Source organism: Uloborus diversus, chromosome 10 (assembly GCF_026930045.1).
Source record: "Uloborus diversus isolate 005 chromosome 10, Udiv.v.3.1, whole genome shotgun sequence".
In the NCBI taxonomy this organism is placed as follows: Eukaryota; Metazoa; Arthropoda; class Arachnida; order Araneae; family Uloboridae; genus Uloborus; species Uloborus diversus.
This window is the reverse complement of record NC_072740.1, coordinates 78,196,346-78,221,095: the sequence shown is the minus strand read 5'-3', so window position 1 is coordinate 78,221,095 and position 24,750 is coordinate 78,196,346. Positions and strand designations below refer to the sequence as shown.

The window sequence follows — 24,750 nt, the reverse complement described above, 5'->3', positions numbered from 1 at the left end:
TTATTCAAGGGACCAAACAAAGTCCGATAAATTGTGTTGATCCTTGAGGATATATAAAAGAAGTAGTTGGGGACAGACACGACATAAAACTCTTCGAGTCGCCAAGATATTGGAAAAGGACGTTCTGACGGCTACTCCAGATGTAATCGATCTACCTTTTCATGACAATGCTTCAATTGATTAAAGGTTCGCGCTTTGTAAGCAATTTTGCTGTTGAATGTTTTTATAGATAACGTATATCAATGATAATGATATGTACGTTGCAATCATATTTTAAACGCTCAAAACGAACTACGTTCGCAATATCATTTACTTATTAAAAAATGCGAGATAAGGATAAATCACTTTTATTTCGAAGAACATCAAATTAATGTGATTATTTTTGTAAATAAGATGTGTGGAAATACAGTAGGTCCGATATAATCTTCTTTCTGCAGTACAAATTGAGAAACAAATTTACAAGCATAGGACTTCAAATTTGACGACATACAAGATATCATACTTTTTTGTCCCATTAAAATAATCATTTATATTTTAAAAAACCAGAAACCTTTAAAATGAACCCGTTCACATTCGCTCAAATTTCATTTCCAAAATAATAATTTCCTACCTATCGCCAACGTTTTCAAATGTTGTATGTACCTTATGCGCTATCAATTACAAATAAAGCTTTTTTTGCGCTTCCTTTGTACAAGCTAACTGAAGAAATTTCATATCGAGTTATTGTTAAGCTCAAGTCAAGTGCTGTTATCTTTTCATCTGATTGCTATTATGTACCATAAGACAACTTTATAGTTCACAATCTTCGTATGCAAAATCCAGTTGCAAAACTTTTTTCGTCTCTTCTTCGATCCGTACAATTAGTTACTTTGTACAACACTTTTTGAAAAATAAGATTTCCATATGTTCTATGTATTGGTTAACGTATCTAGAGCAACTAGTTTTCAGTTCAAAGCAATCTTTCGTACATACAGTTCAAAACAACTAGAAGCGCAAATTTGTAGTTTCGGATTTTATGTTGATACTGTAGTGATGAAATGTTAATGTGTATGTATGAAATTCAAACAATATAAAGAGACATGAAAGATACGACACATTTTTTTTTTCAACGTAAGTACCAAGCACGTTGAAACATTTGTAATACCGATTTAAGAGCTTTAAAAAGCCCGCCAGGAAAACATCAGGGCTTTGCATGCGGACGATGCTACGCGATACTGGGACACCATTTTGAAACTGAAAAAGGATATTCTAAAAAACCGGTTTCATTTTCTCAGGTCTGGCGTTCTGATGTTGGATGACAATAAAAGACCACACTCGACGACAGCAACGCAAAACCATATTGTAACGGTATATTGGAAGCGCCTACACCATCCGCCTCACAGTCCTGATCTTGCACCAAGTGTTATATGTTTCCAGGTTTGAAGAAGAATTTCGGCGGAAGATTCGCATAGGGAGCAATGCTGAAGTCAAACAAGCCGTTAAGCGCTTCTTCCGCATGCAAAGCCCTGAGTTTTTCCCGTAGGTTTTTGAGAAGTTTTTAAGCAGCGGTATAACAAATGTCTGGATAATGAAATAATGATTAAAAAACCCCTACAATCACCAACAGGTGGCTCTGCAGTCTCCAAAAGATTGTGCTTCCAGTTCATACACTTTTAATCTGAAGCAAAACCAATGAACAGTCATTTCTTTTTGGTCTTTATTCTTTCGAGAATTTACGGATAGCAGGACCTGTAACATGTTCGGTTACAGCACAACGATACCTGCACATGCTGCAAACATTCGTACTTCTTCAACTGCAGCAAAGTCTGTATTTCTGCGATTTTTTATGCATGATGGAGCCTTATTCCATACTGGGAGAGCAGTTGTTGTTACGGCAACATTTTACTGATTATTAGGGTAATAAGCTTGTTTTCATATGATGAAATTTCTTAAATCATCTGATCTGACGATAAATGGTTTTTGACTATGGAGATACTTGAATCTAACAGTGGAGGTGTCACAAACCTCAACTATATTTAAGATCATATATAACGTAACGTGTGCAAAACATTGCTCCTGATGCATTACATTCCGCAGTAGAGCCCGTCGCGCACTGGATTGTATCTTCCAGCTCAATGGGCATGTTGAACCTTAACTTGATCGGCATCTTCATGCATAAGTGTAATCTATCACTAACATTTTTCAATAAATTACGTATGTCATCCAGTTTTGCGTTTAAATTTTCTAGTTCTAGTATCACTCATTTATTCGCTCAAAAACGTCACCTGTGCGCTTTTGTTGCAACTTTTTTTTTTTAAATTTTTACTCCGCATTTCTTCCCTCTTCCTGATCAGTAAGGGCACTAATTTTTGTTTCATTTGGATTAGTCTTTCATACAGCAATCGAGTGATGAATAAATAATTTTGATCTGACATTGGACAGATTAGAAATACATAAATATGTATAGAAAACCTTTTTAAGCACACGCATCGCACATTCGGAACACACATACACACACACACACGCACGCATATATATATATATATATATATATATATATATATATATATATATATATATATATATATATATATATATATATATATATATATATATATATATATATATATATATATATATATATATATCTCGAAATTAATTTTTGCGCATTGAAGGCTTTAAAAACTAAATCACACTCGGCTTCATTATTTTAAGTTTCCATAACACCTACAATATACTACTTTTATATAAAGAGTTAAATACAATAACTTAGTACTTCTAGACAAAGCTTTATTAATTACAGGAAAGTGTAATCTAACTAAGCAATTTTCGTACGAAATAAATATTTTTTCTTAAAACTGAGCGTAAGCATTTATAAACTGAACAATTAATACACGTTTCTCCTGCTGACAACTTAAACCTAATGAGCAGTGAAATTTAATTATTAAAATAATTAATAATTTAATGCTTTCCTCTCGTAATTTAATAACGAAGATTATGTTTCGACGTAATGTTTCTCTCTAGTTCAATGTGTCAAACGTGTTAGACTGGCTAGAAACGGTTGCTTGCATTTATTTTGTATTAATGTAATCAACCTTTTATTACTTAAGTTCTGTATCGTACGCAGCTTAAATAATACCGTCTAATAATACATTAGACTAGGGGTTCTCAACCTTTCAAGCTCTAATCCCTCTATAAACACTGATGTGAGATCACCCCTCCTCTACCCCCTCCCCCTCCCAGATGCGGTTAATATAAGTAGCATAATCGGGTATTGAAGCTGGTTAAGATAGTTAAAGCTAGTAATTTCGCACCAAAAATTTGATATTGCTACACATGACACTATCACACTAACTGTACAACAAATTAATATTATCACGTATGAAATTAAAGCTCTAAATAGAAACGTTTTTGATTCAATTCAGGATTTACATGGCAATTTAGGATGTACATTCTCCCCCCCCCCAGTCATTTTTAAAACATTAAGGAGAGGGCAGACACTGTTATTTCAAATTCACACATGGCTACAAAATTGAGCACAATAGTTTGTTTTACTTTTAATTTATTCTTATACACTCACGTCTCCCATGAATTTATTCTAGCCTCGCCAAGGGAAGCGCCCTCCCCCCTCAGGTTGAGAGCCCCAGCATTAGACTAGAAAATTACTTTAATGTTCAGTTATTAAAGTTCAAAGTTTCTCTTTAGACTTTTAGCATTTGGATTTGTATGAATTTATCCTTAAAAGGGAGAATCATTACTTCCGATGTTGTGGAAGACCGAATGTATAGTACGAAAATTATTTTCTTATCAGTACCGCATGCTTAGTCTAACGAATATTGGACAAATAGTTGAAGAAATTTACGCCACCAGATTGAACACTGTATTCAAAAGCTAAAAGCGGTTTTATTTTGAATGGAGACCCTAAAATTGCTGTTTAAAAAAAAAAAAAAACGTTTATGCATTTTCTATTAACGTAGTTACTATCTTGAAATTCTAACTTAATAACTCTCGGGGTGCTGGATCAGGGTTTGATCGGCTTTTTCTGTGGACCGAAAAAAAAAAAAAAAAGCTGTCTTCAGGGCCCCATCCAACCAGTTAAACCACGTGTAGTGGTAGGTACATAGGACAAGGGAGTGTTACTTATTACTATTTTAAACTATAGCAGTGTTAAGATTTCAATTGTGCTTAAGAATCGCTTTTCGGGTCCCGTAATAATGCCAGAAATAATATCTGTGGGATGACGTCGCTATATGTAACGTAGGTTTAAAAACGTCCAGTAACTATTTACGCACGCAGTTGCTATACTGTAAAACAATTGTGTAAGGTTACCAGTGCTAATGATTGTAACGTTACACAACTTTTGGAGTAAGCCGAGCCAATTCTAAGAAAACTCTTAACTGTTCGAAAAAAAATTGTCATAGTGACTTGTGTAATGTTTTCTCTAGCAGCACAAAAACGGATGTAGAGTTCAAAGCGCATGCGTAAAGATCATCATCGACGCAGAGCTAATAAACCCTTATAAACGATTCTACACGGAACTCCGCGGCCGAGAGGTGAAAGGCTCTTGCTTTGCGAGATTTTTTTTTTTTTTTTTTTTGTATTTTTGTCATTTATTGTACTTATTGTACAATGTTGCTTATTTGGCTTCCGCTGAAAAAAAGGCACGGGAAAAACGTCAAATTACGTCATTCCCCCATTGTTAGTATTGAATCCAAAACACTTTTCTTTACAAATATCTTAAAAACTCATTTTTGCAGATAGATACGGCAGTTTAACTTTTCCAATTGAAAACACTACTGAATGTTTACTACAACCAAACTATAGTAATAGATAAAGTAATGGGTACTATAATTAACTATAACAGAGTAGAGACTTCATTTGGGGCAATGAACTAATTTTCTTTCTGCTCGAATGTCGCGTATAAAGCACTCCATATTAAATGACATCATGTGAACGGCATTTGATTCAATAGACAGTTAACAAAAAGAAATTTGAACTATCTTGAGTTTTTGTGAAGAGTCATAAAGAAAGGTTACACGGAAATTAGTTTTATAATTAGAAATGAGTTAAATTTATTTTTTGTCACGTATTTGAGGAATGGGTGGAAAAAGCTGAAAGAGAAATTTAAAATACGACAATTAATTGAATTGCACAATGAAAGTTCGTTTCGTAAGAACCAAAGAACAACATAAATTGTTCAGTTGTCTGTTCACTGAGAGTAGAAATAGATATTTCTTTAACTTCAGTTTAAATGAGTACATTAAAGACTGAAATAAATAAATCATAAAATCTAATTTCCTTTTCTTGATCTGGTATCAAAGGTATTTTCTACGTCGAATAAAGTAGTATATATATATTTTTTTTTACTTTCAAGAAAATAATATAAAAAAACATTTTTCACTAGGTGATGCGCTTTTGAATAGCATTGGCGCGAAGGAATTAACACTTTTTATACATGACTTATGTTAATATACATTTAAAAATTATAAATATTAAAAATAATTCCCAGAAGAAAACACTAGTTTGACAAGTATTTTTCAATGACTATTTGTTTTTCTTATTAAGATCAATGTTTAAGAAATGACAGCTTCATATGTAAATATTAACACAAATACACATATAAATAGCGTAATAATACGTAAAATTTTAGGAAGTTATTACTAAGTACTACTTTGAAAGCTTTCAGAAAAATATATTTACATTACAAACAAAAGGAGCATAAAAGACAAAAGTGACGCTTATTACAATGCATTCCATTAAAGAGTCCTCCATTTATCAAAAGTACCATCATATATGCAATTTAAGAGGATTCAGTGTCCGTTTCCAGCACACTGTCATTATTTATATCTGTCTATGTGTCGGCACCGAGCGTTTGTGCAACATTTCACGTCAAAGAACTGATCATGCCTAGAGAACTAATGGTTTCATTTCCTAGCGATAAAAAATATTTTCTAAACATCACCGATCACAAGAAATACAGACACTGCGAAATGTTCAATTAGCTTTATTTTATCCATGAAAACTATTTTGAAACTGAGGTTTAAAAGTGAATCGACTTCAGATGATCTTTTAAAAAATGAGCCTAATTGTAAGCACTACTTTTATCTAAATCATGCTAATTCCAGCCTTCAACGCAGCACGAATCGGGCATATTTCAGATGAATACTACTTCTCTACAGTGCAATAATACTTATTACTTATTATAAATAGTGTAATACAAGTAATAGATGAACCCTAAAATGTTAATAATGAGGTTTATTAAAAATTTGTTTATATTATCGGTTTAATAATTCACTCAAACCTGTTTTTGCGCGGTAGGTAGGGACAGCATAAAAAAATAGCATAAAAAAATCGCTCAAAATTAAACTATTAAGCACTCATTTTAAAGATAGGTTAGTCAACTGAGTCCCAATTTGTGTGAAATTTCCATATACCGCACAAAAAAAGGGGGGCATAAAAAGAATACACAAAAAACAGGTTTGAGTGCATTTAAATCTTAAAATAAATTATTGTTTCAGGTTCTGTCAGCTTACGAATTTATAGTGAATGTGACTTAGATCATATAACATCGAAACTGAAATTGTCACTATTAATGTCATAAACTTAAATGAGTCAAGTTCGTAATAACCTGGGAGAAACCAGAGACGATTTCGTTCCCCCTCCCCCCTACACCGGCTTCCACTCACGCTTGTATACGCTTGCTTTATAAAAAAATATTTTACTAATGAGAATTTTCTATTAACGTATTTGTTACATTATATCCTGAAAGTATTATATTGCAAAAGAAAAAAAAACCCGGTTATTACATGAAGAGATTGCCGTTTCTTTATTTTTATGAACTCATCAATTTGGAACATTGAATAACCAAGCTGAAGGGAGATTCGTCCTTGTTAGGATCATTATTCTGGAATAGGAAGGAACCGAGTTGGAGGCAGATGCCATCACATTGAAGCTGAGAGTGCCAACAAACCGGTAGCTAAAGTAAATTAAGCTCACCAACGAGAGTCCGCAAGCATGGTGTGGTTCAACTCGTAAATTGAAGAGAAAGCTTGGGTATCGATCAATGAGTCGCCGCCAACAAGCCAGGGCAAAGGCAAAACTACGTGCACTGTACCGACAGCCCGGGTAACACAACCAGAAGCTACAGTTTCGTCTTTGTTATGGACTCGTCAGTCTGGAACAGTGAATAACCGAGCTAGAGGCCAACGTCATTTCATTGAAGTTGATAGTGTCAGCAGGCAGGCAGTGAAACTTTGTTTATTTGCAGGCACTATGGATGTTATAACCGGGCTGTCGGTATACTGCATGTAGTTCTGCCTTAGCTCAGGTTTATGGGCGGAAAATCAATATGGAAAAGTAAAGTTAAAAGTATACAGAACTTTTGAAACTACATGAACTAAAAAGAGAGATGAATGATTAGGAAATTTTAGAAATATCGTGCTATATAATGCATTTTTGTCATTTGCACGTTAGTTTTGTTATACAAGCTTGCTTATGAGGTTTCCGCTGAAAAAAAGAGTGAAAAAACCGTCTAATTCCAACATATCCCTATTGATAGTATTAAATCCAACACACATTTCTTCAAATATCTCGAAAACTCGTTTCTGCAGATACTGCCGTTTACCTGCCCAAGGCAGTATGTGTCTCAGCTATTTCGTATTAATATAGTTCATACAAACGTACTTTTTTGTTTGCACGTCTGAGCTCTGAATTCACACACAAAAAGTCATTTACATTGTTAAATGTATAATACTAAATCATTAGATAATTAATAGCTTTATATTGCACTGAATAATTTTATATGCATGGAAAACATTTAATGGAAAATATTATTTTAACATTACCGCTTGCTACGTTATTCCAATTATCAGTTTGCTTTTTCGATACGTACATAACTTAGCATGTAGCAATTCTTGGGGACCATACATTTTGATTTCATGCTTGTTAGAATGCTTTTGATTTTCGAAAATCACAGTTTCGCTGCTTGTTAAAATTATTTCTTATATTTACAGGAAATGTTCCTAATAACAGTGTCGAGGGAAAATAAAATTTATGAAAAAAGAGAGGAAAAAGCTGAAAACTTTATATTCTAAAAGTATTATCAGCCCGGTTATTACATCCAGAGAGTGCAGTTTCGTCATTTTTATGTACTCATCAGTCTGGAATATTGAGTATTCAACTTCATTGAATTTAAATGAAGTTGGGTTAAAATATACGCAACTCATTTTTAAATGTCATTTCACATTTTGCAGGGTGGTTATAAAATTACTTGAGGTTTTCAGAGTCTTCTGTCGAGTGAAGTATTCGACAAAAAAATAGCCAAATTTCATGGACATACATATTAGACCATAGGATTTCGGTTTCTGAAATAAATTAAATAGTATTAAAAATTGCCGCCAATGGAAATTTTGGCATTGAAAATGTGTATTACTCAGAATAATGAAGGGTTAAATGCCAACTGAATAACATTTGCATAAATTTTATTTACAGAAGATTTTTACTTATTAATGAGGTTTAATATGACTACTAACGTGACGTTCCAAGAACTGCATGCGGTGTACAACATTTTCCGTATATCCGAATAAAATTTGTCCTATCCGTAACGCGTTTTGAGTTTTCAAAATTCCCACCAAAAGCCAAAAGGAGAAAGATTGAGTGGCCGCGGTGGTCACATTTAAAGAAAGGCACGACTAATGACTGATATCAAAGAAATGTTGCCGCTACACACTATGTACCTGAAGTTTACTGTGGGATGGTGCATCATCCTGCATGAATGTGGCCGAAAAAAGACATCTTCGCTTCGAAAAAGTTTCGAGACAAGTTTTGGTATTTTTCTTCTTTTTAGAAACTTGAATTTAATGGTGGTTTATTGAACCTTCTTTGTACGGAACAACCCTTAGTAGTTATTAGTTAATAGGATCGATGTGTGTTACATTATTTGGCATTTCAATTCTTCAGTAATCACAGTAATACATTTTTTCAGCGCCAAAATTTATCCTGTTGGCGATTTTGGATATTACTTTTTATTGTAGAAATCAGAAACCTATGTCCTGCTATGTACTCCCTCGAAGTTTGTTTCGTAAAATACTTCACTCATAAGAAGGCTCTGAATAACTTAAGTTATTTTATAATCATCCTATACATAAATATCCTATCTATTTCAATATGTGGCTAAAAAATTTCATTTCTTTTTCTATTGATGATCTTAGTATTTTAGATGGAAAAAAAGTTCACAAAAACTGAGAAAAAGAAGAAAAAACCCAATAAAAGACATGAATATAAGAAGCACTTGGAAGCAAAGCGATGTAAGTTCGAAAATTAAATATTTAGAGTTTTAGTTTAACTGGTAGGATCATATTTCATCTGTTTTGGAGAAAAAAAATAGTAACGGTTACCTTTGCAGAGATACTGATGTGCAGCATGACTTAGAAAATCTTTTTGTTACAGCCTACCTATCGTTTGAACTTCGGGCGGGTTTTACTCAAAACGTTTTTTTTTTTTTTTTTCTTTAAAGTTCACTTGCATCCCTTAGCTTCTTCTAACTGCATTTTTCTTATGTACAAAAAAATAACCTAAAAATTTGATTTTCACAAAAGCATTTTTTGAGAACTTAAATGCCCGTTCTTTTAGGGCTAAGATATGCAAAAACACACTGAATGAAATGTAGTATAGTTAAACATGTTAATGGGTTAACCGAAAATTACTACATGCTTATGAAGTACAGTTACTGTAGATTAATAGACGTATGTTCATCATTGGCATGCTATTACATCTTTGAACAATCCCATAGTGTGGCGTTTAGACCAAAATTTGCTTTTACTTTTATAGTTGGGGCCCTAAATAAGGGCTTGAAAAATGATTAAAGAGACTTTTTTTTGGCGATGAGGAGGATGATTGGTATATGGCATTTACCGTGAATATAACGAAAATTATGGCCATTTGTAAAGACGCACCTAATAGTTAGGTCATCATTATTCCTAACACACATAACGATAACTGGCTTAACCGCCAACAGATGGCGTCACCAGACATTTCTTCCACAATTCTGAGAATGAGGTTGAGAGGAAGGACATTTCCAGCAGCTTCCTACACGAATGATTAGCTGCCTAAAGATTCAGTCGTTTCAGAATCTTGAGATTTAACGCTAACTGCATATACTCGGTAAGTCTTTTGTGGACTCTGGTATAGGTGCGACGTCTTAACCACACTCCCTTCATTCAAAGAAAATATATATGTAGTATGAAACAGCTTATTCCAGCAAAATCAACTTTCCATAAGTAAAATTAGCATCTTCATAAGAACTGTTTCAATTGATCTGCCTTTTCTTTTGAGTCGACAAAGTGGCGTGGTGGTAAGGCTTCTACACCGTGGTCCCGGGTTGTGATCCGCGTTGTCCAGTCGGTGGATTTTCGAGATGTAGAAAATCGTCTGCGCCCATGATGTATGATTATGCTGTATGCAAAACATCCCTAGGGCATTCGTTTAGTTTTGAATGCCATCGGCAAAGTCAAATCATTAGTACAGTTTCGCATCGAAGAGAGCCCAGGAGCCTCTGTCTGGTGGAAACCGAGTGTCGATATTATCTTTGCCATTGACATCCGTCCCTTAATAGTGGCACATGAAAGACTGGATGCCATATCGATGGATCTCACTAGTTTTGTAAAAGGCTATATAGCCTAACGCAACCCCATTGGAAAAATCTTTTCTTCTGATGCTGAAGCATACATGAACACAATAAGGAGATAATATATAATTTAACATGCTATTAGTTGTATAAACCAAATACGAGACACATAGTAATGTTAGTAGATAAGTAGCTTATTTAGTTTAGCGACATGCTAATATGGATCAAGACTGTAGCTCGTCTTTTAGACTTACGGTTGCCTTTCTCAGACATTCTGGAGTAGGATAAGCCTGTAAACATAAAAATATTGTGTGTCAGGTCAATACAATTTGATGTTCTCCTTTTTAAAAGACACTGAGATGCAGAATGTAGATAAATAAGTTTTCTTTTGCTGCAATGGAGCGAATGTGTGCGTCATTTACGTATTGAATGTTGTGGACACTAAAAATTATTATTTTTAAATGGGAAAACTAGTAGAAAACATAATTTTCTAAAATGTTGCATTTCATATAATGTGTCTATGAGAACTGATGTGCGATGTATAGTTGCGGATGCTTTGATAAGAAAAATCTTATCACATAAAAAATGTAGGACTTTCAATAATATACGCGAGTTCTAGTACCCTTAGTAGTATTTCCGTATCAAAATTATAAATAAACTGCACTTAGGTTTTCCTATACTTATGTCAAGCACGCATATCTAGACAGTAAATTTATACAAATGTCCTCTAAAATAGTATCTACAGCAGAAAGAATTTACTTGAACCATGGAACATTGTAATCAAAAGCTTAGTTTCCTACGAATGTCAGTTTAATTTATCTTGCTGAGAATAAAAGCATCGGCCTTGTTTAAACAAGGCATAAGGAATCAGAGGTAGATCCCATTTTTTTTAAAAATATTTTTTAATGCTGCTTGTTAATGCTATAATATCACCAGTTAGAGTCCAACCTTACGACAAATGCAGAAAGAATTAATGCAAAAACATTTTCCTTACTCACTACGAACAACGGTCTAACACTTGAATTATCTTAAATTGATTTCTAAGTTTTGCCTCCTGTAAATGTTAAATGCAATTGTTTCAAATGCATTATACAAATGAAATCATAATTTTTAAGCAAACTAGTTTTTTTTACAAAATAAATCTTTTCTAATTTTGTAATTTATTAATGCTTAGTTATTAATCGGAACATTTCACGAATGAGAAAGACAATAAAGGATTTAGATAGTAACTTTAACTATTATGTAAGAATAAGTACATTAAGTTTACATCAAGTTACATACTTAAAAGTATCTTCAACGTCTCAAGTGTCTCAGTTCTTTCAGTAAGACTTATGAAATGATAATAAAGAGTCATAGACATTTACTTTGATTACTCGGTTAAGGAAAGTGCCTTCATTTTATATCATGCTATGGAGTGAAGAATATTTTCAAATCAAAATTGAACAATAACTCAAATAAAGATAACAAGAAACTTATAATCAGTGTGACAAATAATTAAATGAACAAATAAATAAGACAATACATCTCAAGGAAAAAAATGTTAAAATATAAGTATATATACGTATATTGCATATAAAATAATGTAAATAACGAAATTCAAAAAAAAAAAAATAATAATAATAATAAAACGTGCAAAATATGTGCCGTTAACGTGAAAAATATTTCCATGCCACTTATTAATGTGTACTTACAACAAGCTGCACAAATTGTTTGCTTTCCAATACGTATTGCATGTCATAAATTTAGTCATCCTAAGTGCAGTTTCTCATATTATGAGATTTCAGTAAATAATTACATGAATTTTAAATAAAAAATTTTAATAGAAGAACATAAAAAGGCAACTGAAAAAAATACCTTTCGCACAAATTTCTGTAGGTGAATTTATAAACAACAAGAATTTGAAAATGCTTCAAAAACCTAAGCCAGATGATTAACATCAGATTAGTATTGTTTAGATTATTATTCTTCATGGTTTTTGCTTTTGAGCTCACATTAAAAAATCTTCGTCCATAAATTATACTGAAGAATAATAATAAATAGATGAGGTGTTACTGACTAATTTTACAAATTTCAGAATACTGTTATATTTTTGAGCATAAACTTTTAAAGGGAGGGAAAAAAAACATTGTAATTAATAATGGACAAAAATTGTTTAAATACTAAATCTTATGTCAATGCTAAAATTCTTTTCAAGAACTTTCTTTGTTTAGATGAAAACATTCTAACCCAAAATATATTTATCTTCTTAACACTAATTTTAGAAAGCGAGAGAAAGCATAACACGGATGAAAAACTTTCTAGCATAAAATTTCCAAACCATACTTATTTTAAAAGCTAATGAAACGGAATTTTTAAATAGGTTTTGAAACTAATTATCAATAAATTTATTACCAAGTATAATACGCTACACTTATTTCGAAGAAATGCGTCCAGGAGCTGCTTACTTTACAGAAGCAATTTTGCAGCGGAAAAAATAATAACTTTCGCTTCGGTGTGCTCATGCTAAATTTATATCTCAACTTTCGCTTAAGTAAAGTCAAATAAAGTTACACACTTTTGTAAGCAGAAACGATGATCGCTGAAAAGGAGCCTGAGCAAGGCGTTTTTAATATTTTAAACTTATTTAGTCTTGAACGTGGAGCTAGATTTTCGATTCGCAAGAGGAGAAAAGAGATTTTCTTGACTTTAAAACCATATATCTTAAATATTTTCAAAACACTTATTTCTTTCTTTCATTCCATAACAGAAGACATTTTGGCCAAACGGCGTTTCGAAAATTAACTACTTTTGTGCAGTATATTTTCCGAAAATAGATTTTCTTCTACATTCCTAAGCAATGAAGAGTTACTAATATTTTTCTTCTGCACTAAGCAGAGACACAGCTTGGTTATTTTTCGAGACGTGAAAATAATCATTCACATTCTTGGAGGAATAAACTGTACGGAAACAGTGAAAACAATAAGAGTGACTATGAAAAAACTTTTTTTCCAAGGGTGAAATTTAAAACGGCAAGGTCAACAGAGATGAGCACTGTTTTGATTTTTAGCATTAATAACAATTGGTACGTTACACATAAAAAATGAAAAAAAACATTCAAAAGTAAAATTTTTAATTTCAAATGGATTTTTTCCCTCACTTTTCACGATGCTATTTTTCTTTCTTTCTTTTTTCAATTATAAAATGCAAGTCATGAAAACACACTTGGCTAAATTTTTAATGTTTATTTACGATTTCAGTGTTTAAAATACACTTGTAGTGGTGTTAAAAATATCTCTGCCTTTAAGTTTAGGGTGGAATGGATATTGAGGCAAAAAGTTTAGTGAGCAGTCTGTTGAAAGGTAAAACATTGCGATTAAAAGCTGTAGAAATCACGTTATGACTTTCATATACAACTTTATTTTTAATAAACCGTTTGCTAAACAAACGCAAAAGTGTCATTTTACTTAGCATTACACTGAAAACGAGGTTCTTTGAAGCAACGAAATATGGTTCAAAATAGAAATGAACCTATGTGAATGCATATTTTATACAGATTTATTTTTACAATTCAGCAGATTAAGGTTCGCAAGGATTTCAAGTACGGAAAAAATATGAGGCGATCTACATAAATTTTCAAAATTTCGTTCTTTCTGCACCACGAAATATGTTTACTAAAAACATAAAAATATTTCCAACTTTATAGGGGAAAAACAGTTGATCTGACGTTATTCTTACATACTTTCGCCTCTTACTTCTTACAGAACTTTCCAAGCGGAAAAGAGCAGGAGATTAGGCTAATGATGCGTTTTACTGTTCTGACAACACTAATGATCCTTGGTACACATATAAATTGAATTAATTGTACTAAATAAATATAATCTGACAAAAAAAATTAATAGGTCAAATAATGAAGAGTGAAATTTCACACATCTATTTTTCATAATTGAATTTTCATTGGTAGCAGTTTATTTCATAACTGTTTTTAAAACCATTTTTTCTTACAGATTCTGTAGTCAACATACATTTATCATCAAAATTTTGCTTTGTTAGAAGCAAATTCTCTTTAATTGCCTCAAAGCTTAGCTTTTTGGTGTAAAAATGTGAATGACATAAAAAGTAACTGTGTAAAAAGTTAAACCATCTAGTCGCCGAGGTCGACTGTTAAGCAAATGAAACACATGTATTTTTTTTAACAATCTTCATTGCAGCAAACAGCTTTTTTATGTGCTGTTAACCCTTTTCAGGAAACCATTAACAATCATACTAATTTTCAAAGAATTAAAAAAAATGATTAAATGTCTAGTCATTAATAATAGAAAGATAAATTTGAAGACTTTCAAACAAAAAAGAGAATTTGTTTTATCGAACTCGTGTTATTCAAACATAACTGTTATAAATATAATGTTTCGGAGTAGAAAGTTTGGATGATATTAAAAAGAGATAGGTATTTGACTTCTCTGATTTCATTTTTCCAAACTTAAACTTTATATATAAAAAGTAGTCAACTTTTATTTGTAATCTTTAATTGGCGTTATAAGGTTCACATAAACTATTTCAGCTAGTTTTGCGCTACATGGAAATTATTTAAGAATGTGTAATTCTTTCAAAACAAGTAAAATATAAAGTACAATAAACAAGTACAATAAAAATGAATAAACTCAGTTTAAACTTAGGTCAAAAAATGAAAAAAATATTTTAGTTAATTTTTATTAAATAATTGCAATGAGTATAAATATGTATTAATGGCAATGTTATATATTGTGATTATGTAATATGACATAATCACAATATTAAGTGGCAAAATAGAAAGAGAATTCTCTAGTAATGTTCCATTGCTAAATATCTTATATAATAGATTATTTTCTCCCCGATAAAACTAAAATTATTTTTTTAATTTAATTAATTAATTAATATTTGATTAAATTGTATTAACATCAATGTTTTTTTTTTAACTACAAGTTAAAAAAATATGTATTTAAACTTGAGTGGATGAAAAAGAAAGTATTTTGTTTACAATTAAAAGTTTGAACAACATATATAAATATCCATAGGGAGAGTAAACTAACAGCATGAATTGAAAAAAAAACTAGTAATAACGATAATTAAATGTTTATATTGCATTAATAAAGTACTGAGTTAACACAACTTGTTTTATATCAGATTTCACATCCATCATAGTCAGTTATACGAAAAGGAAATTTTTCGCACTCCCGACTTCAGCAACGGTTAAAGAAAAGTGTAATTTCATTTGGCAATATAAACAATGAGTTAATGTTTACATCATCATAATTAGGAAAAAATTTGAACAAAAGTGAAATGTTTTAGTAACACTTTCAGAATAGCTTACTGCTTTTACACAAAGTTTAGCATTGAAAAGCTCTGAAGGCAAGAAAATTAATTGCAGTTTTCTTGAAACATTGTAATTGATTATTTTAAGCAAATAACTCATTTTGTCATTATTCATTTTTCGTCAGGCACTTTTTTTTTACCCAATTCTAGTTTTCTAAAGCATTGTAAACTATTTTTGTTTTAATTTGAAACTTTATTTTTCAGTAGAAGAAAGGAAAATTTCGATCTTTCTTTTTAAATTCAATTTTGTTTGGTGTTTCTCTAAATGCTTTGGGCTATCATTTTCTCAGAGAGAATAAAGATCCCCATTACTTTTTTTCCGGAGTTTAGCTTAGCTGCTGCCTTTTTGAAAATTCCTCAGCATTTCTCCCCACTATTAAGACAATTTCCTACAACCCTGTAAAGAGCTAAACATAAGCATTAACGCTTTTGAACGCCCTTCTTAAGTTAGAAGAATTATTCTCCATTAAAATATATATATTTACATTTTCAAAATTTTTTTGTTCTCCATTTTTCGAAGCTCAGCATCATTTGTCTCTCTCTCAAATATTATACACCATTATCCTCGTCTTTTAGACAGAAATTTTTTCCCCATCTTTCTCAATTTCTGTATTAATCTTTATATTTTCTGAGACTGACTTTTGTTCATACATTTTTTTTAACTTATAACTAGATGATCCGTACGAAGCATTCCCGCCCGATAACGGAAATTCAAAAACTCAGTCATTTTAAATTTTCCAAAAAAAAAAAAAAAACCGGCCAGAATAAGTATTGTTTGTTAATATTTTGCCAATAGCGGTGAAACTAAATAAAATGGTGCTTTACTTTCGCAATTTTTGGAAGCACTAAGAAGGCAAAAAAAAAAAAAAAAAAAAAAAAAAAAAAAAAAAACATTAACGCAGTTCGTGATTTAAAAAAAAAATAAATTGCAATAGATGCCTCTATTCTTCTTTTTAAATATTTTCCAAAAGTTATATTGTGATTTGCCATGATAAACTAACTTTAAAGCTTTAACTAATCAAAGCTTTAGCTAATAAAGTTTCTCTCGCGGGATACTATACATTAAAGCAATGTTGAATACAAAAACAAAAGAAATCTTTTTTTTTTCTTTTGAAAACCACCACAATATTAATTGTTTGCTTATTTTTCATCAAAAGCAATGAAAATACTCCTCAAAATGATGCCTTACTTATGACGATTGATGCATTATTAAGAAAGTTAAAGCGTTCCCACAAAAAGATGCCTTTGAGAAATAATATAAATGATTATTACTATTTACAGTAATATTTTATAGATAATTGCTTCATTTCATAATTGCTTGGTCCAATGAGTAATCTTTGACGTTGCTCAACTTTGATACCGCTTTAAACACAACAACGTAACGCGCACTTTACAAGATAATTTCTACTTTTTCGTCACCTAACTTTACGATTTCTTTTTATAACCTTATACATATCTATACTATGCCGTTCATTTATTATGGAGAAAATTACATTTTTTTTAAATTGGTTAAACTTTAATATTGCAAATAATGTTAATTAAATTTTAGTCGATGTTGCCTTTTCATCCTAAAATGCTAAATTTTTATAATTAAGAAGTTTTACAATTATTTTTAAAAAGTATTTTCCCCCACCAAATCTAAAGGGTCGTATTTGTTAAAATATTATATTTAAACATTATACTTAAACATTTTATAAAATCACATGTACCAAGCTTTCATTTTTAATTGTAGTATACATGAAAATAATTCTATATAAAAAAGAGCCAGCTAAGCAAAGCACTTAACTGAACTTTCAGAAAAAGAAGGATTCGACTCAGCAGAGCCAAGTTACAAACATTTAACAATCATTATGTATTTATATTTTGCATTTTATCGTAACTAGCACTTATTTGAGCAAAGTAGAAATTTAAATGTTTAGTTTCAGTTCTTTGAAAATTGCAGAAAGGGATTTTCGCTTTAACGATACAAAGCATTAATAAAACATTAGAAAGTGTTAGTGATTTTTTTTTTAAACTCAGACCTTTTCAGTTTGAACATTAAGCTTTAAGTATAGATAATGTACAAGATAATTTGAAAAAAAAAAGTGTGAAAATCGTTAAAAGCACTTACAGCGTTTTACCTCGCATTAAAATAACGCTCAAACAAAACGAGCTCTAAGTCGTAATAACTGAAACTATAAAACGTTTAAATAAAATCAAACTGGATAAATGCCTGTTATAAAAATGACCATACGTAAGTGATACGCAATATTTTTTTCGCAGAAATATTCTAGAAATCGGATACATCTGGAAAACTAGAGATAAGCGAATTCTGTTTCTTTCTCTTTTTTATTTTATTATATACAAGTGGTATCCGCACGGCTTTGCCCGTAATAGAATATCAAAAGTTCTTTTGGTTCGCAGGTGTATTTACAAATAATGTATGGTGAATTTTCTTGCCAATTGGCTTGTGCCCATGTTACGATTCCACGTTATGATAATTTCGTAATTTACTCGTCCATCTTATGATAATTTTGTTCTTAAAATTAGAATAGAAAAATAACCACATCGAATTTTCGAAAAATCGCTTCAAGGTGCACACCCCCATGCTGCAAACTAACTTTGTGCCAAATTTCATGAAAATCGGCCGAACGGTCTAAGCGCTATGCGAGTCACAGAGATCCTGACAGACAGAGATCTGGACAGAGAGAGATCCGGACAGAGATACTTCCAGCTTTATTATTAGAAACGATATAATTTTTGTTTTTGGAAGTTTTTTTTACTAATATTTGGTTCAGCGGCATGATATTATTGTTTTTACGAATCTATACTAATATTATAAAGAGAGAGAGCGGATTTTTGTGTGTTTATATGTTCGAGGTAATCTCCGGAACCACTGCACCTATTTGAAAAATTTCTTCACTATGTGAAAAATGCAATCTTACTGAGTGACATAGGCTATAAATTATACATATGTGTTCCTATACTATTTTTTAAAACTAATAAGTTGTCTTCGCTACCAGTTTATGCTTCGTACTGTTTTGTTCTTATGTACGTAAAAACAAACCTCTATTGCTCTTCATCCGCAATGACAAAATGGTTGAAGATTCTCCTTTACACTGAAGGCTGAGGGACGGGCATATATGAAAGATTAAAATAACACGATGCTAGCAGGAGAACCGCCATAACGTTTTCCTGTATTTGAGGCTGCAGAAGATCGTGTTTGTCGCATTCTATTAGCCTAAGACATTGAAAACCGTTTAGAGTCACGTAATGTTTACGCTTCAAAATTTAATTAATTGAAATGTACCTGCGATTCGCTTCGGGAAAATTATCTTTTGAATTCAAGTAGCGTAGTTAGATGATAATAATCCGTGTTTCTGAAAGTTGTAATTTTGCATGCATACAATTAAGTCCATTTACTTTGGAAAATTATTAACTGAAAGAGTAATTGCACACAATTACCGTACTTTTATCAAAGTTAAGAGTTAAAACAACAACGAACAAAAAACAGTGGATAGGAAAGAATTTGACAAAGAGGGAAAAATAAATGAACATTATTCGCGGAACTATTCTTCATGATGAACGCATTAAAGCATTTAAAAACGATATCATAAACTAATATAGCTCACAAATATCCTATCAAAAGCAAATTACAAAAAAAAAAAAAAAAGAAGAAGAAGAAGAAGAAAATGCGGGCATATGAAAAAAGCAACTTCCCCGATGGAAACGAGTACACCATTTTAAAAGGCATCCGGAGCTTAAAACCTCTTAGTAAAATATACAATATTCATTCTAATAGTTAATCTGAATTCAGTCACATAAGAATTCATTTGAAATATTTTCGTGGTCCTACATATTTACAAAGTCGATTGACAGTTAAATATTCTGCCAAGATTTCAAGCAACATATAAGGAACTCGGTCTCATAGACGGCGACATATCTTCGAAAATAACCTTAGTTTATACATGTAACTTTCTGACTCCGCTCCTAAACTCAGATAATTGTTTACAACTATTTTAACTTTTATTCACACTTATAAACCCTATTACTGTATGGCAAACTTTTAAAAAAGATCTCTTTGTCAAAATATTGCAGGGAGCGCCTCAGGAGAAATTCTTTAATTGTCGTTCAATGTCAAGCGATATAAAAATTAAAGACAGAATTTGAATGAAGCGGACATTCAACAATGGACTTTTGTTTGCCAACGCCGCAGAGAATCAACGAAAAAATTCTATTGAAACATGATTTGTACATGAAAACCAGGTACGTAAATAAATGTTGATTGGCATACCCGGTGTAACTGGAAAAAATTAATAAATTCAATAGAATCAAGAATCAACCAACAGGTTTCGCGATGTCTTTTTACGGAACTGCATGGAATTTAATTAGAAGTATAAAAACTGACTATTTCCCCATTTCACATTTAAACTATTTTGAATCTCTTACAGAAAGGCTCCGTATTTGTAACAAGAAAAAACGTGCAATTGGGAGAATTTCTTTAATAGGGACTGGGCTTATCTTCATGCTTCTTAAATTAAAAGCGATATCCTAATAATTTTATTGTGCAACTTAAATTAGTTTAATCTCTTCAATAAAATTCAACCCCAGTGTAATTCACTACGGAATAATGTGATTTCGAGTATTGTTCTTACTGCACTAGCGGCAGATCATTGGCTTATATTTCTAGCATCCCTTGGTCCCCGGATATTTTCTTTTCCAATGTAAGCGATTACAATATTCAATGAAAATTTCTTATGTCATTACCATTATCAACAGTACAACTCTACGATACGTAGTGCAACGTTACATCTCTAGATCTAAAAATGAGGCAAATCTATTTGTTTCAAACCTCATAAAAGTAAAAGAAAAAAAAGTATTGCTTACGATACATTTTCAAATTAAATGGCACCTTTATAATATTTATTTAAGATGGAAGTTTTTTTTTTTTAACCCGAACTAGGTCGGGGCGGGCTTCTAGTTGCAAATACATTGGTTGAATCATGTTATCGAAAAAAAAGGAAAAAAAAGAAAGCTTTATTTTAAGCTAAGCGCATTAACACATTTGGTAATTTGTAGTTGCAAGAAGCACTGGAAAAAGCAGCAGTTTACAAAAAAATTGACAAGATATTTACTAAAATGTTTTATGAGTGACTTAATAAAAAAAAGGGAGGATGAAGAACTAAGTGTTTCACAAGACATTGGTTAATTATTAGAGTTTTTTTTCACAACTATGGTGGGTGTGCCAAACAACATAAATTCGCTAGATTGTGATTTTATCGTCGAGAGCCTAACTGATGATAAAGCTTTATCAAAAAACAAGAGATTTTGCAAAAAATGTCTTCTCAAAATTGCCTGATCTTATTTTACAGTATATTTTATTTCTTCATTGTTCACTGTAGTTTACTAGTAATAAAAAGTAGTTAATTGTTCACGGAAGCCTAATTTACGTACTTGACGAATTCAAAAAGAAAAATGTCGCGGTGTACCGTTATTTTTAATGTGATTTGATAATCCTAGGAAAAAAGATTGGACCTTGTAGATTGGACCAATAAGACCATGATTGGCATAACTAGGACTCCGGTTCCCTTATTAAGATACCGATGGATCGAGCAGAAAATATGATCATGTGTTAAATATGCTGCACATAAATACTTTGGTAGGATATAATTAAGCGGTTTACCTTTCCCCACAGCCTACCATTGCTTTATTGGACAATCATGAATGGGAACTCGAAATACAAACTTTTTACATAATTAAAATAAAAACAAAAAACCCGACTGCGTAAAAACCAAAAAAACTAAAAAGAAAAATGTATGAGCCCAGTAGTTTAGAATGTTATTAAGTACTACTGAATAACTACACCGTTGAAATAGTTTTATAACCGTACACAGATAAGACAAATCATAAAGTCAAAAGCAGAATAGAAGGACCAACAATCGAGGCCCATTCCTTTCTGATTCAAGGAACCCCGTAAAATTCGAATGAGCCCCGTTTGTTGATCCTTCTATTCTGCTTTTGAATTTATGATTTGTTTTATCTGTGTACGGTTATAAAACTATTTCAAAGGTGTAGTTATTCAGTAGTACTTAATAACATTTTAAACTACTGGGTTTATACATTTTTGTTTTTATTTTATTTTATTTTTTTGGTTTTTACGCAGTCGGGTTTTTTATTTTTATTTAATAATTTTTTATTTGACACTTTTTAGTTAATTTTCATTGAGTTAGTTATTATGATTATGATACGGTACATTTCGCAATCTTGTCATTTCATTGAGAGAGTTTGCATGTATCGTGAGGTCTATTAAGTAACTTGTGGTGGTCTAAACTACTGATAATTAATCCCTCTAGGGACTTAACTCCGCTTAAAGCTACATGTGCTTGACCTTCGACAAAAATGCGCGAACTTAAGTCAACCACAGCACAGCTATATAAACAGCCTGTATAACTCATGATGACGCGAAATCGGAAACATCCCGTCAGTCAAATCTTTCTCGCAAAACTAAAAAAGCCTGTCGAGAAAGTACACGTCGCGAAACTCAGTCCCTTGAATCAAGGCAACATGTTAAATGCAACATGTTAGAGATGAAAATCGAATTAGCAAACTTTCTTTCTTTTGGTGCTTATTGCACGGCTTTATTTTGATGAGGACTACAATCTGAGTGTCTTGCCTTCGTTACGCATATTATACTTTTTATTACAGTACAGAATACAAATAAAGAACACATGAAAGAATTTACATCAGAAAGAGGGGAAGTGCATCCGGAGCGAGGGTGTCTTGACCCACCGCCTCAAGTGGGAGAAGCAATCGCTTAGACCACTCGGCCACTGATACCCCAATTAGTAGACCGTAAACAAAAAATTCAGGCAGTCAAAACTATCTGCATTTGTCGCACGCAGGTAGCGTGCGACACAGTGTGCGACACCCAGCTTGCACCGATCCCAAACTGACAAAATGGCAACTGGTTTTTGAAATGGTATTTTTGATTACTGTCATGTATTTAGTGACACTCCCAAGGTTAAGACAAATCGATTGACGTAAGAATTGCCAAAATTAGTCAAGGCGATTAGCCTGTAGAACGCCACATTGAAACGGACATACATACATAGACTGATAAACACATTACCCTCCTTTGCGTCGCGCACGCGCAGTCGGGTAAAAATATTACTAATGAAATACTTTTAAAATACTATTAGTAAATAAATTTAAAAGAAAATGTTACCGATGATGCCATCAGGGGAGTATTTGTTCCTACAGTGAATCGTCTGCAGAAGAAATATCTTCGAATGCGGTCAGAAATCCAAGGATCACTTTGTGCCCTCTTGTTAAATCTTTTAAACGGCAACATTATACTGCTCCACATGAAAACTGCTGCACATGAAGATATATCAATTTCTGTATTTTTAACGTTTCACTCCAGAAATGTCCTTGAAAAAGCTAGTGTCAATCTCCAGACCAGAATTTTAAATTATATATATCAAACGTATGTGACTCCTTACAGTTAATCGATGCTTATGAAAACCACCAGATAAATTTGAATAAATCCTAAAACTTTTACAATAAGTTAAGGTTTATTAAGTAGAATAAAATGACTTTCTCACGTTGATTTTTGCACTAAACACTACCGAACAGAAGCAATAAATTAATATTTACCAACACGATTTACTATTTATCAGCACCAAACAATTATAGCGATTTGAACAACCCTTCAACTGATAAAGGAAAATAGCTCTGCAGCACTTAAGTGTTTTCAATGATAAAAAAATACAAAAAGATTTTATTGCTCAAAAACTTGCGTATATGCACACAGATCTAACACCACAACTTATAACTCAAAAAAATTTAACAAAACAAAAAGGTATGAAACCAATATTTAATTCATTACAATATTTCTGATCAATTTTTTTAGAAAGCACATTTGCCAAAATGTTTCAACCAACGGACAGTGATGATATCACAATGATCACTAACTACCTAACCTAAATCAAACACCTCCCTAAACTCGCAGAATTAATTACAAAACTCTATTACATTCCAAATGCCTAATTGACATCAATTTACTCTTAACAGCACCTATTTCAACACTAATCACTGGTCAGATTTCCGAAACTGGCACGCAATAGTGGAGGAGTTATAAACTGTCCCATTAACAGCACTTGTCAGATAAACCTTACGCAAACCTCTCACACAATTAAATAGTTTCGCATAATGCATGAGAAATTTCACCGGAGCAAAGGAGACCGTGGTCATCAAGTGAAGCCGGAGAGATTGTACCCCTAAGGTTGTAGTTGAGGGTTACCGGCGCTTAAATGTCGCCAATCGCCAAGCGAAAGTTATGGTACTTGAGTTTCGCCAAATTTTTAAAATTGACGATGGAAAATAAGTTGATATTGTTGATACATTTTTTATTTAAGTAAAATTCACAAAAAAAACTTAAAAAATTAGTGCTTAAAAAATTATTACTTAAAAATTACTTCAAAAATACTTAAAGGATTATTACCTAAAAAAACTCACTTTTTCCTATTAAAATTTAAAAAAAAAAGTTTTAGTAAAGGTATGCTTTATTAATTTTATATAAATGTTAGAATAATTTGATGGTTTTAAAGAAAAATTTGATTCTTAAAAACATTAGAATATATTTAAGGAATGCATATTTTCGTACTTGAATTTCTCCGAAAAAAATAATAACTAGTTAATGCATGTTACGCATTGGAAACTAATATTGGAAAATAGCTATTTTAAATTTATGTGTGTTTGGACAGCTGGATAGTTTTAGAGAAAATTTTATACTTAAAAAACATTAGAATGTATTTAAAGAATGCATATTCTTGTAGTGG

The 24,750-nt window shown here is 31.8% G+C and overlaps 1 protein-coding gene across 1 annotated transcript in view; it reads right to left on the bottom strand.

Annotated features, from left to right (window-relative positions):
- The window catches only part of LOC129231465 (rho guanine nucleotide exchange factor 17-like), a 433,937-nt gene that overhangs the window by 154,058 nt on the left and 255,129 nt on the right, over window positions 1-24,750 (bottom strand). Inside the window, 1 exon segment of the mRNA XM_054865790.1 lies at window positions 10,858-10,893. Coding sequence (XP_054721765.1) covers window positions 10,858-10,893 — 36 coding nt within the window.